The sequence below is a fragment of the Quercus robur genome, chromosome 10, assembly GCF_932294415.1.
Source record: "Quercus robur chromosome 10, dhQueRobu3.1, whole genome shotgun sequence".
Classification (NCBI taxonomy): Eukaryota; Viridiplantae; Streptophyta; class Magnoliopsida; order Fagales; family Fagaceae; genus Quercus; species Quercus robur.
The window spans coordinates 12,805,967-12,822,571 of record NC_065543.1 but is presented as its reverse complement, the minus strand read 5'-3'; the positions used below and the strand labels follow the sequence as shown (position 1 = coordinate 12,822,571).

General features: G+C 36.1%; 1 protein-coding gene across 2 annotated transcripts; it reads left to right on the top strand.

Moving 5' to 3' along the window:
- The first annotated feature begins 333 nt into the window (after positions 1-333).
- LOC126702573 (uncharacterized) lies at positions 334-7,341 on the top strand. Of its 2 annotated transcripts, XR_007647786.1 has the most exons (3): positions 334-939; positions 2,110-2,431; positions 6,506-7,341. XR_007647786.1 is itself a non-coding variant. In XM_050401318.1 (2 exons), the coding sequence occupies exons 1-2, from the start codon at positions 434-436 to the stop codon at positions 2,372-2,374; spliced, it is 771 nt and encodes a 256-aa protein (XP_050257275.1). In that variant the 5' UTR covers positions 334-433; the 3' UTR covers positions 2,375-2,529. The 2 variants fall into 2 exon arrangements, 1 of the variants encoding a protein (XP_050257275.1); XM_050401318.1 differs by lacking the exon at positions 6,506-7,341 and having other exon boundaries at positions 2,110-2,529.
- The last annotated feature ends 9,264 nt before the right edge of the window (positions 7,342-16,605 follow it).

Here is a 16,605-nt window from a genome sequence, read left to right as displayed (position 1 = left end):
GAGCTAAAAAGTTTAACTTTTATGTACATTTTTTTAAAATTTTATTTTTTTCTTACTTTTTCAAAGTAAAAGAATATTTGTAAAAAACATATACAAGAATATTTTAGTAATAATTTTTCAAAAAAAACTAAATAAATTATTTCTAAACAAACATGTAAAAAGAAAAATATGAACAAAGAAGTGATAAAGCAAAAAAAAAAAAAGTTTAGAGGCTCTAAAATTCAAAATTTAAAACTTTAAGGTATAAAATTTGAAAATCTCAATCTCTCTCGAACTAGGAGTGTAGTTTGAAAATCCCAAACTCTATAAATAGGAGTTTAGACATGAGGCTATAGACTTTTCCTCTATTATATAGGAAATAGTTTCAATAGAAAATTTCACTCTCGCTTACTGTCTCGCCTGTATACAGTATCGGAGCATATTCTTCTTCTCCATGGCTTCCGCTTCCAAGCACCAAAACCCATATTCTTCTTCAAAACCTCCCAAACCCCCAAACCCCAACACCCACACTGACACCGCAAATTCTCCTATCATCACTCTCACTCCTTCCCAAGAACACCTCTTCCTCACACGCGCCACCCACCTGACACGCCAAGAACTCCTCCGCCGCCGCTCCCACTACCTCAAACAGCTCTGCAAATGCTACAGAGTCCACTTTTGGGCTCTCATGGACCAACTCAGATTCCAATTCAGACAATACTGCTGGGACTATGGTCTCAGCCCCTTCTTAAACGAACAACACACGGCTGAATTTGACGGAGAGAGAGACACCCAATTTGCCAATCTTGAAGGCAATGAAGTATACAGCAGCAACAACCAGAGGTGTGCGTTTCTGGGGTGTAAGTTGAAGTCCATGCCTTTGACCAGCTTTTGCCATCTCCATATTCTCTCTGATTCCAAACAGAAGCTTTACAAGCCTTGCCATTATGTTATCAAGAGGTATTTGTGTTTCCCACCTCAGTAGTTTTCGTTTTTGTGCTTAATGCTTTAATGGGTACTTGAGAATTCTTTGGAATTATGGATTGGTGAGGCTCTATGTTTGAGAATTTTGTTCTTTTTTGCTGTGTTCTTTAATGGGTATTTGCTTGGTAAGCAAGCAACTGGTTATGTAGGTGCCAATTCCCAGTTCTTTCTCTTCTTTCTTTTTTTAGTTTAGTGACAGTTTATCAAAACAAGAAAGCAAGAAAACGATAGCGATCGGTTTGGGATACTTGCTTTTCCATAGAGATTGCATGCCCATTTTAAATTTTTTTACAGGAATTAGGAATTTTGAAGTGGACTGTGATAGATGAATTACACACGCTTTTTTGTGCGTGTCTGAGTGCATTTGGGTAATTCATAGTGCATGGAAATTTGTGGATTTATAAGTATTTTAGTGCTATTTTAGCTCCCCTCCTTTTTCTCAAATTTTGCATAACTACATGATGTTTCAGATTGCATATAGCATTGAAATTATTTAGCTACATAATCATAAACAGATGCCTAGAATTTTATGGTTCTAGTGACATATCATACCTAATAGGCTAATACACTAAAACAAATATGAACCTGGCTACCAGCATATACTCAAGGTATGGCCTCTCTTATATAAATTAATGCATTACAAGTGTCTTTTAAAGACTTTAGAAAGTCAGGAATATTAAATGCAGGCCATAAATGATTTGAGTCATCTCGGTGTTTGAATGCGGTACATACTACATAATGATGTTAACATGCACCACCTAGTGGGTGAATTCTCTCCCACAATCAGAATGTCTGAAAAATAGTTTTAGAAATCATTCAGTTCACATTTGAACATACTTTAAAGTGGTCATTTGCTTCCCCATTTAATTAAAATCTAAGTTAAGCCTTCCATGCAGAGTATTTGATTACCAAGATATAAGTGAGCACTAGGATTTTTCTAAACTAGGAGTTGTAGAAGATGTCCTTATTAGTTGAAAAAAGAGTCTAACCATCACATATTAAATTTTATAACTAAGTTTATTATAGGGTAATGCACCATGTGCTGGTTCTGCCAACTTCTTTGGCATTTTCAAGTTTTGAGTGGCAGAGATTGAATTCTCAACTGACTTGTTTATTGATTTTCCCCCCTTTTTTCTCTTTGTCTAGTGCTCAGGCGGGACCAATAACATGTGGGAAGCCCATAATGAGATCCACTGTACCTTCTCTCTGTAGCATCCACTTCCAAAAGACTCAGAAGAATGTCACAAGAGCCTTGAAGAAGGCTGGACTTAATGTTTCCACATCAAGTAAGCTTGCTTCCAATTTCCATGTCATTGTGGCAGAATATGTACGCCAAATTCAGGCCAAACGGAGGACTGCAAAAAGGGCAAATAGAAGTAAGGTAGTGGTTAAGGAAGAAATTGCTGGCTGAGCCTCATGTCTATTTACCCCTGGTGCATGAGTGATTCTAAATGATGGGAAACCTCCGGTGAGAAGTTTATCTGATCAAATTAAGCAACTTATGTTTTGACAGTGTAAAGTTCACCAATATTAAATTAAAGATTTTTCAATTTTTTGTTTGGTTAATATTTTTTCTTAAGCTTGTTAGCTTTGTTTAAAAATTTGACTTTATCCTTTTTTTCTTTTCTGTTCCACTGCAACTCTTTTCGATCATGTCCATTTGGTGTCAAGGATTTTGGAAATATTCTAATAAATATAAATGCACAATCTGACTTCATTTGTAAAACAAGGAAGCTATGGATTATAAAATGTCAAAGTAAGTTTCTCAGAAGAAGAATATAAGAAGTGTAGAATTGGATAAAGAATGTAACTATTCATGATATGATTCAGATTGAGAATCTAATAATTTTGCATCTTTAATCTCAAAACTTTGGAAAAAAAAGAAAAAGAAAAAGAAAGAGAAAGAATATGAAGTTACCAAATGACACTCTCCCTGGGGCCTAGGTGCCAAAGGCATGCACTTGATTGAGGGCACCTTTCTTGGTTTAGGCAATGTTCTATGTAAGGTAACATTACTGAGCACCATAAGCATGGAACTCGTGTTTCCTAGAAAACACATTGTTTCAATGCTAAATTGTAATGAACGCTTGGCTTGAAATGGGTGTTAGTTTTGCAGTTGCAATTTTGAATAGAAAATTTCTTTTCAAAAGGCTTGTCAGAATGACTGAACTTGTGAATACTTGTTACAAACTAATGAAACCTAAAGAGTGTTCTTTTATCTCAATCTTTCATATACTATTTTATTTTATTTTTAATCAATTTCAATTAATAATTGTTCAAGTTGTGGAAATATACTGTGGATATTGAAACATAGATACGTTTTAAACTTATGAGATAATGATAAATAGGCAAAAATTTGTCTGAGATTGGGAAAAAAAGAAAGAAAGAAAGAGAATGTAAAAATTAATTGGTAATAGTTTACATAAAAAACTTTAATTTTGTTGGCATGAGAGATTGGGAACTTCAACACAAACCACAACACCCATATTTTAGCAGTGTGTTATCGATTAAAAAAAAATAAAATTTAGCAGCATGTCACCTTGTAGGATTAGGCTGTTCCAGCACCCTAAGCTTTCTGTTTGATTCCTTTCCTTGTAATTAACCAAGTGAATCTTCATGTAATTAGACCGAAAACTGCAAATTGAAAAGAGGCATGCCTACAGAAAGAGATTGGTATGAGTCTCTTTCTAAATTTGTTCATATCTAGTACCCACAAATTGGCAGAGCAATTTGTTGATGTGATCCTGTATTTCTGGTTGGTGCTTTTCTCATTTCACCCAGATGATACTCTGATATGGTAGACATATTGCAAGAATTGATACAATTCTAGATTAAATCATGACATGGTCCAGTCCTAAAGCCAATCTCCTATTTATTCCTTTGTGCGTGTGGCACATGGAGTCAATAACCTTCTTGTTTGGTGACCTTGCTGTCCTGATTGAGTGATATTAAAAAGGAGTAGTGATTGAGATCTTTTATTGTAAAGACAAGTTGTCTTTGCTTGCCTTTACTTGTGTTCTTTTTTTATGTGTATTTTGGTTTCATCACAGAACCATAGAAATGTTGGAAGTTTATGGAATCTCATTCTTGAATTTATATAACCTGGAACATATGATCTTAAATAGTTGCATTTAAAGTTTAAACCGTAGATATGTATCCTCTGTTCTTTTTCCAGTATCTTTGGTTTCTTAAGCACCAGCACTTCTATTATCAACATGACATAACTGTAACAGAGCATCAATTTTTGGTATTCTGCTTGACAATTACTGCTATCCATGTTGGACCAGGTTGGCCTGTTATCATACCCTGAGCTCTAAACAAAGTATGATGCCAAATCTAATATCAGTTTCTTTTGATTTAAATTCCAAAGGTTTAGTCACTAGTTTCTGCTTTCCACTTACTAGGTCCTGTTAAACTAAACCTTATAAAATCAGTGTGTTTAGGATTGACTAGTAAATTCCAGGGATTCATCTGTCGGAAACAGCAGTAAACTAAATTTTTGAGTCTGATATGGTAATATTTACTGACATTTTCTTTTGTATGTAATATTATGCGGACATGTGGGTGCACCATCATACTCAAAAGTTTAAGTCTATGGATTGAGATCCAACAATATCATATCAACTCTCACTCTTGTCGTTATTACTCAAAATGTGTGACTCAAGCATTTAATCAATCACGCCACTCATATGGGAATCTTTCAACGAATCTGTGTCACTTTTACTCCTTTAGCCTCCCATTTTAGCATAGGCCTTTCTTATCAATCCAAGTGTTATACATCACCACCTTGAGTCCAACACTCACCACCATTAGAGCCTTACTCAACTATTGGTTGAGCTAACATGGGAATCACCAACCCCACTTGCAATTGTCATGTCTACCACTTGTCAAGTTCTGATACCACTTGTTATGAAAGCAGAAGTTTTGATTTCAATTTTTGGGATTTAGGTTTGTGAGAATTGATGATTAACACCTGTGGAAAGTCTCTTTATGTGACATCACATACACATGTTGGCATACCACTGTTTGATACATATATCCAAGGTTATTATTATTTTGGTTTAGACAAGTTGTTGAACTGGTGAGAAGTGGCAGATTGAAATCTAGTCTGTCTGGATACTACTAGTTGTATAAACATTTATACCTTAACAATTGCATGTTCCATAGAATAACTTTTTCTCCTTGTCCAAATTTGCGTGAGAATAATGATCTACATGTGTACAGCCTGATTCCTTGTTGCTAATGTGTCACTTCATTTTCCATCAAATTTCCCTGTCACTCTTCTCTTATAACTCAAATAGAAAATTAAAAATTAAGATATCTAAGATATGTCAGTGTTAATGGCAAGGATCATTATGACAGAAAGCAAGATTTTACCAAGTGTCTGAGTAGATTGTGTTGCAGTATTGCAACTGAATCTGACATTCCAAAATAAATATGTTCTGTATGACCATGCTGAATTTATGAACTGTGTCATGGTTGTCATTTTAAGAGTTTGCTAACTACTTTTAACACTACTTTTTAGAAGTTTTTTAATGAATTCAACAATATGTGAGTAAACATGTTCTGGTAATTATTTCATCTTGGTCATATTTTCCTTATGTCATTTTGGTATGCTTCCTTGTGGTAATACACTTGCAAAATGATGTGTGCATATGAAGGACTTATCAATTTCCTTGGCATGTATGTTTATTGTCATTAGCATATTGTTAGATGCGAATGTCTTGCAATATGCTGCTGAAACTTATGAGGAGACACAATGTATTTGCATATAAGGGTAGCTGCACGTGAATTGTGAATTATTAAGTACAAATAAATATAATTCTTTATCAGTTACATAATCTAATTGCTCCACCATATGAATTTTAAATTATTTTGATAATCTTTAGGATTTTCTGTATCATAGCCTTGGATTAATGAGTAATTTTTATAATTTAGTCTACATTAGGCTAATTCCCATAGTTATCTTTCGGTTACACTTATATATCAGTATATTTGCCTTTGTTTCCTCATTTGCATTATGATAAGTTTTATCTCAATATTTTGACTCTTTCACTAATCAAATAAAGCGAATTTTTTTTTTCACCCCACACGCAGACAGAATAATAGATCCTCTGCTCTTTTTCCTTCAATCTCCTATTTGCGCCCACCCCCCCTACCACACACACACACACACACACATTGCTGAGAACATATGGTCATTACTTCCATAAATCTTGAATATATGAGTAACTAAGCAGTGCATGATTTATTATTACATTAGATTTGGGGCCAATGGTTCACTGTCTTTTTTCCATGATTCATCACTAAATATATCATGATTATTTGATTCTAGTTATGCCTTGCTTTAAGCATTGCCACATTGAGAGAATATCAACTTATTTCTGAAAAATTGTTATAATAGTGATTAAAGTTGCAGTCTTCAGCACTTTTTTTATTATAAAAGATTTGTAAACTTATGCCATGCAACGTATTCAATTCTTATCTTAATTTCATATTGTAACCAGTTGCTACTCCAACCAATTGAATCTTTATAATTCAGGAGTTGAACTGCTGGCTTGCAACTGCAACAAAGTTGAAGCGTTCATGTGTTTTTTTGTCAAATAAATGTTCGAAGTTGGGAGGTTTTAGGACATTTGCGGATTCATCAAAGATGCTGCCTGCTTTGCTGGTCAATTCTGTTGGATGTTGAACATTGGGTATCAAGCATTTTAAACCTGTGCTTAAATTCCTCCATCTTGCCTGTAGAAAATTAGTTTTGACTTAGTATTGATTGCTATTGAATGTTCGGTATGTTGAGTCGCACGAAATGATGTATATAGCTATTTAATTTGTGAAGGAGGTCTTGTGGGAACTCCCTCTCTCTCTTGTATATATTTGGGTGGCCCTGTGTTGGCACAATGGAATGATGATGCATCACTAACAGAGCACTCAAGTGGCACTAAGATGGTATGAAAAAAAATGAGCTTCACTCAAATGCAATTGGCAGGGAATATTTGGATTTTGTGTTCTGTGATAAATAGTGCTAAGGAGGCGCTAAGAACCATTTCAAGATATAGTTTGTTTTCTTGCTCCAAGGGGTAGAAAAATAAGAATTTTATATGTGACTGGCAGTAGAATGTGTCAATTTTAACAGATTTATGTACTTACTCCGTATACTTCAGGATTGTTAGCAATTTAATGTAATGGTCCAAGAGGAGGCCATGTATATTGTAAGCCCAACTACGACTAATCTTAGCCCCTTTAAACACCCTATTTGGTGTTCAATTTTAACACAGTTCATTGTAGTAAAAATGTAGCTGCTTCGACTTCCTTTGTGGACGTAAGTTGTCAAACCAAATCGTGTAAACCTTGTATTCTGATAATCTCTTGCTTCCATTTAGCATTTTCTTTCAATATTTTATTTTAACATGGTATCAGAGTTGATCAATCTTTGCTCATAGCAAAATTTCATCTATCTACCCAAATACCTATCATTTGAATCGTCAATTCTCAAAACAATTAACAGACCTGAGTTAGGTTGATGTCATCATCCTTATTGGCTCGGGTCAACCCAACCGGTCAATCAAACCGAACATTGACCTGATTGAGTCCGAATATCGAACTTGATCTTGCTTTGAACCACAAATTAGGCCTAGATCCAAGTGAGTGAGCCTAATCATATTTTTTAGGCGTAGTTGGAAAACACTTGAACACTTACTTATCTATACGTCCAAACAAAGGAATCACCCTGTTTTCCTTCTTGAGTTTTCAACCTAACCAAACATATCATAAGAGATCATATAATTCTATTATTAAATAAAGATTGTTCTTTTGGGAAACGAAAAAAAAAAAAAAATACTAACCCATGTTTTTTTTTTTTTTTCCTTTCTATAAGAACGTGGGTAGATAATTTTTTTGATAGAGCTTGGGTTTTTGTTTTTCATTAGGTTTCTTGTTTTTTATTTTTTTTTTATCAATTCACAATTTAAACCCATTACTTATGTTTTAGAATTAAAGAAGCCCTAAATGGGTCAATAAATTCTAGATGACAAGCTGTTATTGATAGATAAAAAAACTTATGTTATTGATTAATAAAAAAATGATGTTAGTAGTGGGCCCATTTTAAAACCAATAACAACTTTTCACCTACAATTTTTTGTGAAAAGTTGTTTAAACCATTAACAAATCTAAGGTGGCAAACTATTATTGATGGATAAAAAATTGATTGCAAGCTGTTATTGATAGATAAAAAATTTATGTTATTGATGAATAAAAAAATGATGTTATTAGTGAGCCTATTTTAAAACCAATAACAACTTTTCACCTACAATTTGTTGTGAAAAACTGTTAAAACCATTAACAAATCTAAGGTAGCAAGCTGTTATTGATGGATAAAAAAATGATGTCAATGGTAGGCCTAGTTTAAATCCAGTAATAATTTACCACTTATAATTTGTTTTAAAAATATTATAGACGTAATATAACTCTACTTTTGTTGAAACCCAATTCTTAAGATTCTCAAGTTAGGTGTGTGTATATATATTAGAGTAGACAAAACAAGTTATTTTAAAAGAATTATGCATATAAATTTTTTTTTGCAAATCAGAATATTCATATGAAACATATGTGTAAAGCCGTCATTGCTCCTCTTATTGAATGTATCAATAGCTTTTTAATGAGAGATTGTATATATTGATTGTTAAAGAAAATTGTGGGATTGCTTAATAAGTCGAGGGATTGATTTCTAGAAAAAAAAAATCATGGAATTTAATCAATCAATATGCAATTAAAATTCAATTTATCATTGAATTTTATGTGCAATTCTGTTTATAAATATGGGTTCTATTGTAATATATTATTAAGAAAAGCGAACGAGAAAATGTAACCATTTGGGCACTTGTCTCGTGGATGTAGGCCACAAAGCTGAACCCCATATACTATCATTTGTTTTCATTCATCTCTCTTTTTCTTCACATTATCACAAAATTCTACATGGTATGAGAGTGGGTTAATTAGGAAATTCTTGAATCTCTTTGTTGGGTTTAGACTGGGGTGTCCATCCACCTATCGGACCCGACTCACCCACCAGAATTGACCCACCCGCAACCAATTTGAGAGTCTCGGCAGTTGATGGTGGGTTCCAGATATTAAAAGATAGGTTCCCTTCTCTAAAACCTGACTCAACCCATCTGACCATAAAACCTAGAAAAATACGACAACTTTAAGCATTTTTTAGTGAGTTTTTGTTAGAAATCCGTTAGATTCGCCTACATTGAAGTGCCTACATTGGTTTCTACTTAGTTATACACTTATTCCTCGTTTGTTAGCTATTTTTCTCTTACTCAAAAAAAAAAAATTGTATTTTTTTTTTGATAAGCTAAAAAAAAAAAAAAAAAAAAACTTTGTAAAACTTGGTTTCTACTTAGTTATACACTTATACCTCGTTTGTTAGCTATTTTTCTCTTACTCAAAAAAAAAAAAAAAATTGTATTTTTTTTTTTTGATAAGCTAAAAAAAAAAAAAAAACTTTGTAAAACTTTGAAAGGTGGATAAAGATTTGGATTCTATATCTACAAGTTATATATATATATATATATATATATATATATATATTTTATTATAATTAAAGCACAACTTAAAGAGGATTGTTTGAAAGTATAATTCACTTGTCATATCTTTAAAAACCAAATCAAGATTTCAATTGTTAGTGAAAATCATAGGGTTACTTTCATAAATTAAAGAATTGATTGTCATGAGATTGAAGCAATCAATATTCAATATACAATTCAAATTCAAATTCAAATTATCGTTGACCTTTTTTGAGTACTTCCCTTATGAACACCAAAGTAAAAAATTTAGATTACAAGTCAAAAACATATTCTAATAAAGAAATTAGACAGAATAGAATACTCCAAAATGTGGGAAATTATTTAGAAGAGGGAGTGATTGCAAGTGGTCGAAGATTAAGAAGATTGAGTTCAAAGAGGAGACAATATCTTTGTAACTTTGCTTTCACTGGAGGACCTATATATGAGATTGTGACAACTACCCTAAGCTTTATAAAACATTGGGCAACAAGAGTGGGTTTTTACTTTTTCAAAATCCTCAACACGCTCGAGCTCTAATTTTACGAAGTCATTGACCCAACGAAATATTTTGTGCAAAATCATTACGTGGGGAAAGAAGAATAGAGATGTAAACACGTTGAACCCTTCATGTACTTAAAAAAAAATCTTATGTTAGATTATTTATTTTATATTATATTTTATTAAAATATTAAAATTTTTTTGATCTTTTAATTATTTCTTTTTCTTTGTACATAACATTCATTATCCACTCTAATTATTTATTTTCAAAATACATAAAAAAAATATAAAATAAATAGTATCAATGTAAATTTACACGATTATTGTAACAACCATATATTTTTACACAATTTTAAATAAGTTAATGTAAGTGAATTTTAAGTTTAATACGCTAAAATGAGATATTTTCTACTTTGTCTACCAAATTTGGGGAGGACCAATCCATGATCCATCAGCCAAGGATGGTCAAATTCATCATCTGCCAGAGAAAAATCCATTATTTGAAAATTTTTTGGACTCACTAATATAACAAGGGTCATGCTAACGAATACCCTTAGAACAATGGTTAATAATCTATTTTAGGAAATTTTTGATACCAATTTTATGATAAATGAAAAAAGCTGTCAAAATATTAATTGTTTTTTTTTGTCTTTTTTCATAAAAATTTTCTTTAAATAGATTGTTAACTATTGCCCAAAGAATATTTGTTAGCATTTCTGATATAATAAAGGGTCATTAACGAGTACCCTTAGGGCAATGGTTAATAATTTATTTTAAAAAAATTTTAACACTACTTTTATAAAAAATGAAAAATACCATCAAAATATTAATTAATATTTTTTTAAAAAATTAAAAAATAAATTGTTAACAGGCTTCTAGATGAACGCTGGGTATGTTAGAACTTAGAAAAGAGGATTTGGGAAAAAAGGAAAAGAAAAGTGGATTCGGGCCTTTTGCACACAACACGAAGAGGGCAGAGGCAGACAAAACCCAACGTGCGTGTATCATGCTTGAATCCACATACAAGGTTACTGGCGTTCTTTTCCAATGTGCTGTGGACCTGTGGTCGCTGGAGATTATATCTCATTATTTATTTCAAATTTAGTAGAATATTCCTTGACGAGTAACCTTAATTAAAAGGAGAAGCATGTGTAAACTCAATTTGATAAAGAACACCTTGTAAAGTGATCAATTAAAAAGTTTTTCATTATTATTATTATTATTATTAGGGACGGAACCAAAATTTGAATCTGGGGTCAAAGCTTAAAATAATTTTTTTTTAATGAAAATAAAAACTAACACCTATTTCATATTCAACAAAATACTATATATAAAATAAGTTTATTATTATTTCCATATTTCTTAGTTCTATACAACAACTAAAAAAAAGGGACTTCTCAGCTAAAAAAAAAAAAAAAAAAATTTAAAACCAAAATAATCACAAATAGACAAGCACAAGTTTATATATATATATATATATATATATATATATATATATATATATTACTAATATTAGCCACATCACACAAAGTGATAAAGACAAAGTTCACAAGTTCATATATATATATATATATATTACTAATATTAGCTGTGGGGCCCAATAATTTATGGGCCAGACCCACTTGCTCATAGAGAGTCCACAGATCCAAACCGAAAAAGGTTATGGCCCAAAGATGCAGCCGAGGACAGTTTAGTCCTCGGCCGACCCAAAGCCCCCTTAAGAAGAGAGAAAAAAGAGGTAAAGGAAATTTGGGAAGAAGATCTAAAATATCTTGGGTAAGTTACCCTTATTACCCTCCCAGATAAGACTCTGTACCTAACAGAACCATATTCTCAGGCTTTATCAGACCATCCCCAACAATTCCGGGATTAGACTGATGGGACAAATAACAGTTCTAATAAAGTTGACCCTACACGTGGACGAGGGACAACGAACGTAGGCTAGTATAAAAGAGAAGAAAAACTAATCAGAAAGGGGGAGGCCCCATCTCACTTCCTGGAGAAAACTCCAGGGATGAGAATGCCCGGACAATATATGTACAACACCGTGAAAAACCCACCGTCGGGTAGCCGGAGAAATACATTAGTGCTCCTCGGACACGATCCGAGGAGTCCAATCCCTCAAGTTACAAAGCTGTAGAGCTTGGATATTCAGGCTGAAGCCTTTTCTTATCTGGGTTTCCCTGAAATCCGGTCTGGACCAACGCCCTGTGACCAAACGCTAGCCTTTCAAGCCCACTCTCTACAAATCGTATTGTGAGGGATTTTCTACGTGCGAGCCCAACATCGTTGTTGGGCCGTTAAAGATTCGTGTCCCTACAATTGGCGCTGTCTGTGGGAAGGCTTGCGCGTTGGCGCAGGTGGCGCATGAGTCAACCCTCTAGCAAGCGGAGATTCGCGAGTTTTTTCCCCATCTCCGGTGACCTGAAGTTGTCGCTCTGATATAAACTTGCACTAGGGCTTACATCCTGTAGTGCCAACGGCACGGGCATCTCTAGGGGCTTCCGACCCCAAGTCAGCTCTCCCCGTCATGGTCAAGGGGCTGACCTGCAAAAGAAAAATCATAAGTTTTGGACAGAACCAAGGCCTTGCATGGTCCTCGGACTCAAGCCTATGGGGAAACCAAGTACACAAAAGAAAAAATCAAAAGTTTTGGACAGAACCAAGGCCTTGCATGGTCCTCGGACTCAAGCCTATGGGGAAACCAAGTACACAAAAGAAAAAATCATAAGTTTTGGACAGAACCAAGGCCTTGCATGGTCCTCGGACTCAAGCCTATGGGGAAACCAAGTACACAAAAGAAAAAATCAAAAGTTTTGGACAGAACCAAGGCCTTGCATGGTCCTCGGACTCAAGCCTATGGGGAAACCAAGTACACAAAAGAAAAAATCATAAGTTTTGGACAGAACTAAGGCCTTGCATGGTCCTCGGACTCAAGCCTATGGGGAAACCAAGTACACAAAAGAAATATCATAAGTTTTGGACAGAACCAAGGCCTTGCATGGTCCTCGGACTCAAGCCTATGGGGAAACCAAGTACACAAAAGAAAAAATCATAAGTTTTGGACAGAACCAAGGCCTTGCATGGTCCTCGGACTCAAGCCTATGGGGAAACCAAGTACACAAAAGAAAAATCATAAGTTTTGGACAGAACCAAGGTCTTGCATGGTCCTCGGACATAAGCCTATGGGGAAACCAAATACACAAAAGCACAGTCGGAGTACCCTACTTCCCAGTCGACAGCTCGGATGGATTATTTAGAGATTATCAGTCTTGGACGGTATTCACGCGTTTATCACAGAATATTCAACTGCTACCTCGGTTAGTTTCCTAAGTTTGATTTACTATGAATTATCGATATAATGCCTGGTAGTACTGGTAAATTAGAATTAGTTAGATTATGTTTCAAGATATCTTGCTCTAAATATTCTTGAAGCAACACACACATGGAGCACACCCATTCACAAAGTAATGTTGCCCAAAAGATCAGTACTCAAAACATGTAAATAAATTTCTATTTTTACTAAAACAAAGTAGTACAACGTACAATGAAAAGCTGGAATCAGCTTATGTCAGAGCTAACTACATAATTGAGTAGGAAGATACAGAAAATAAAACAAAGCCGATGAGCAGTACAGACGATAGGTTGGCTACTAAAGCTAACCACATAGCCAAAAGGAAAGATACAAGAGAATAAGAGAAAGCCGATGGGGTGGGTCAGAAGAGAGGTTGGCTACTGCTCCAAGACCTTATTCTTCCTCAATGCTTTTACATACCCATGACTCAGGCAGCAAAAGAAACCCAACTTGAACCTGACACCGTTGAAAGAGAGGTGCAGGGAGTTGGAAGTTGAGGGGCTTTCTCTAAATATTTGCCCGCCACAAGGCAGAGGCGCTGATGGCGGAGAACCTTTCTTCTGACACACCAAAATTCTGGCATGAACAGAACTTGCTTCGGATTTTGACTAAAAGAGGGAGAGACACCCTTTCCCCTCGATCGAAACGGAGTATTCTCTTGAACTTATGCTTCCTGTGCCCGTACCTCACTACTTTGAGTCTCAAGAGGGCACGGCGCTTCCGTGGCGGAGAGAGTTTTTTCTTCCCAACCCTCGCCTCAGACATGTTGTGCTCAGGGAGGACAGCCCTGAGTATAAGAGCTGTGATTTGGGAGGAAGCTGAAGGAGTTATGTGAAGGTAAAGTAACTGCCTCTCCCATGTATTTAAAGGAATAAGGTGGTGGCATTTAATTCACGCAGCATCCCAAGGGACGCTACAGACAAAATGGTCCTGGCTCAACTTCCAATGTCAACTGCAACCACAAGATTAAAGAAGTCTCGTAAAGGCGCACCTCGAACACCGGGACGTCAGAAGTACCGCGTGGTCAAAGACTACAGAAATATCTCTTAACTTGTGGGCTTAGTGAATTTGCGGCCCAGGCCCGTTCTGCATGAGGGCCTAGGGACTATGGCCCACGCCGAGACACATCCGTTGCCGGGGATAACCCCTGCTCGGCGCCTCGTGAAATACATAAGGAAAGGGAGAATCTGAACTCAAAAAAGTTTTGGACAGAACCAAGGCATTGCATGGTCCTCGGACTCAAGCCTATGGGGAAACCAAGTACTGAGAAAAGCATTAGTTTTGGACAGAACCTAGGACTTGCATGGTCCTCGGACTCAAGCCTATGGGGAAACCAAGTACTAGAAAATGTTTTGGACAGAACCAAGGCATTGCATGGTCCTCGGACTCAAGCCTATGGGGAAACCAAGTACTATAAAATGTTTTGGACAGAACCAAGGCATTGCATGGTCCTCGGATTCAAACTTACGGGGAAACCAAGTACTGGAAAAAGCTTTGGATAGAACCAAAGCATTGCATGGTTCTCGGACTCAGGCCTACTGGGACACCAACTACTCGGATGAGGAAAGTCCTCGGCTCAAATACTGTAAAATGTTAAGGCCAATGCATTAAGATGGCAAAATGACCCCCTATTCAATATCCTAAGGAAATAGTTCATTTTGCGGGAGACTTGTCCTCGGGCAGCTACTTACACCGTATTGGACACTCAGTCCTCATCTCGGCTAATTTTGGGGTAAGTGTCATCCCTCACTGGTCGGTATTGCTATGTCAAATAATTCTATTAAAGTTATTGTGGCGTCTTTTTATTAGCGAGTATTTTGGCCTTAGTTGTCAGTGATTTGAATGCTATATTATTGTGCCGAGCAGCGTTTGTAAACTTATAAAAACATATAAACAGAACATGCGAAGTAGAATAACAATAACTTTTATTAATATGAAAAATTATTACAACGTACAAAGAAGGGCTTAAACAAGCCTATACAAAAAATGAATTGCCAAATCAACAATAGCATTCGCAATACATATAAGTAAACAGTCAGATGTCTTCTGAACTCGTCTTCAAAGTCTCTCCAATCTCTGCCTCGGTATTGCTCATATTGAGAGAAGAACCTTCTTTAGAAAAAGATGAAGGAGAAGGAAGAAGAATTGGAACACATGGAAGCACTTCAGCAAGCTCTTGTCGTCGAGGAGTGCAAAGGAAGAAGAGGATGGAGGAGATGAATAAAGAAGATGGAGGACATGAGTAGGAAGGAGGAGAAGAAGAGGGAAAAGGTGAGAAGGAAGAAAGGGAGACAAAGGGAGGCGCCAGTGAACGAAGAGAGGAAGAAGCAGGGGCACTTAGTCCCTGCCCTAGTCCTGACTCCTAACACACTGGTGCCATGTTAGATATGCTCATGAGAGAGCGGGTGGTGACGATAATGGAGGTTTTCGACTCAGTCACACCGAAGGTGAGATGTGATGAGTCCCTGCTTCGGATTTTGGCTAAAAGGATGGGGAGACAAATCTTGAGTCTCCACCATCCTTGCCCTGACCGAGCCATCTCAAGTTTTATTAGGACATGGTGTTTCTGGGAAAGGAATGGTTTATTCATGGCTGACTACTATGGTGGACGTATTATTGGATAGGGAATAACCAGAGGGAAGAAGTGAACTCTGGGAAGAGCCTGAGGGACTCAGATATGAGAGAATCACCTTTTGCCTTCTCTCTTTATATAGGGGACGAAGAAAAGGATACATAACACGTTCAGATCCCCAGGGAAATCTACAAATAAGAATGCGCCGTTTCGTTCTCCCACGCCATCAGTAACCGTTAGATCTGGGAGGTCTCGTAAAGGGAAGATAATAAAGACGCGCCTCGGATACCCAAACGGAATAAGGGCAACGTGCGCAAATTAAGGGGAAACATCTCGTAGACCGGTACATTCCCTGGGCAGGTGAAGAGTCACCCGCGTCCTTTAAGGGCGGAAATAAATGAGCCATAATAAAAGCTCGGCATTACCAAAACCCACCTTTCCAACCAAGATGTTGGACAGCAGGGTTTTGAGGGGTTATTGTGGGGCCCAATAATTTATGGGCCAGGCCCACTTGCTCATAGAGAGTCCACAGATCCAAACCGAAAAAGGTTATGGCCCAAAGATGCAGCCGAGGACAGTTTAATCCTCGGCCGACCCAAAGCCCCCTTAAGAAGAGAGAAAAAAGAGGTAAAGGAAATTTGGGAAGA

Coding starts and splice junctions, on each gene's coding strand:
- LOC126702573 (XM_050401318.1), top strand. CDS start 434: ATGGCTTCCGCTTCCAAGCACCAAAACCCATATTCTTCTTCAAAACCT. Junction 940..2,109: donor TGCCATTATGTTATCAAGAG/GTATTTGTGTTT, acceptor CTCTTTGTCTAG/TGCTCAGGCGGGACCAATAA.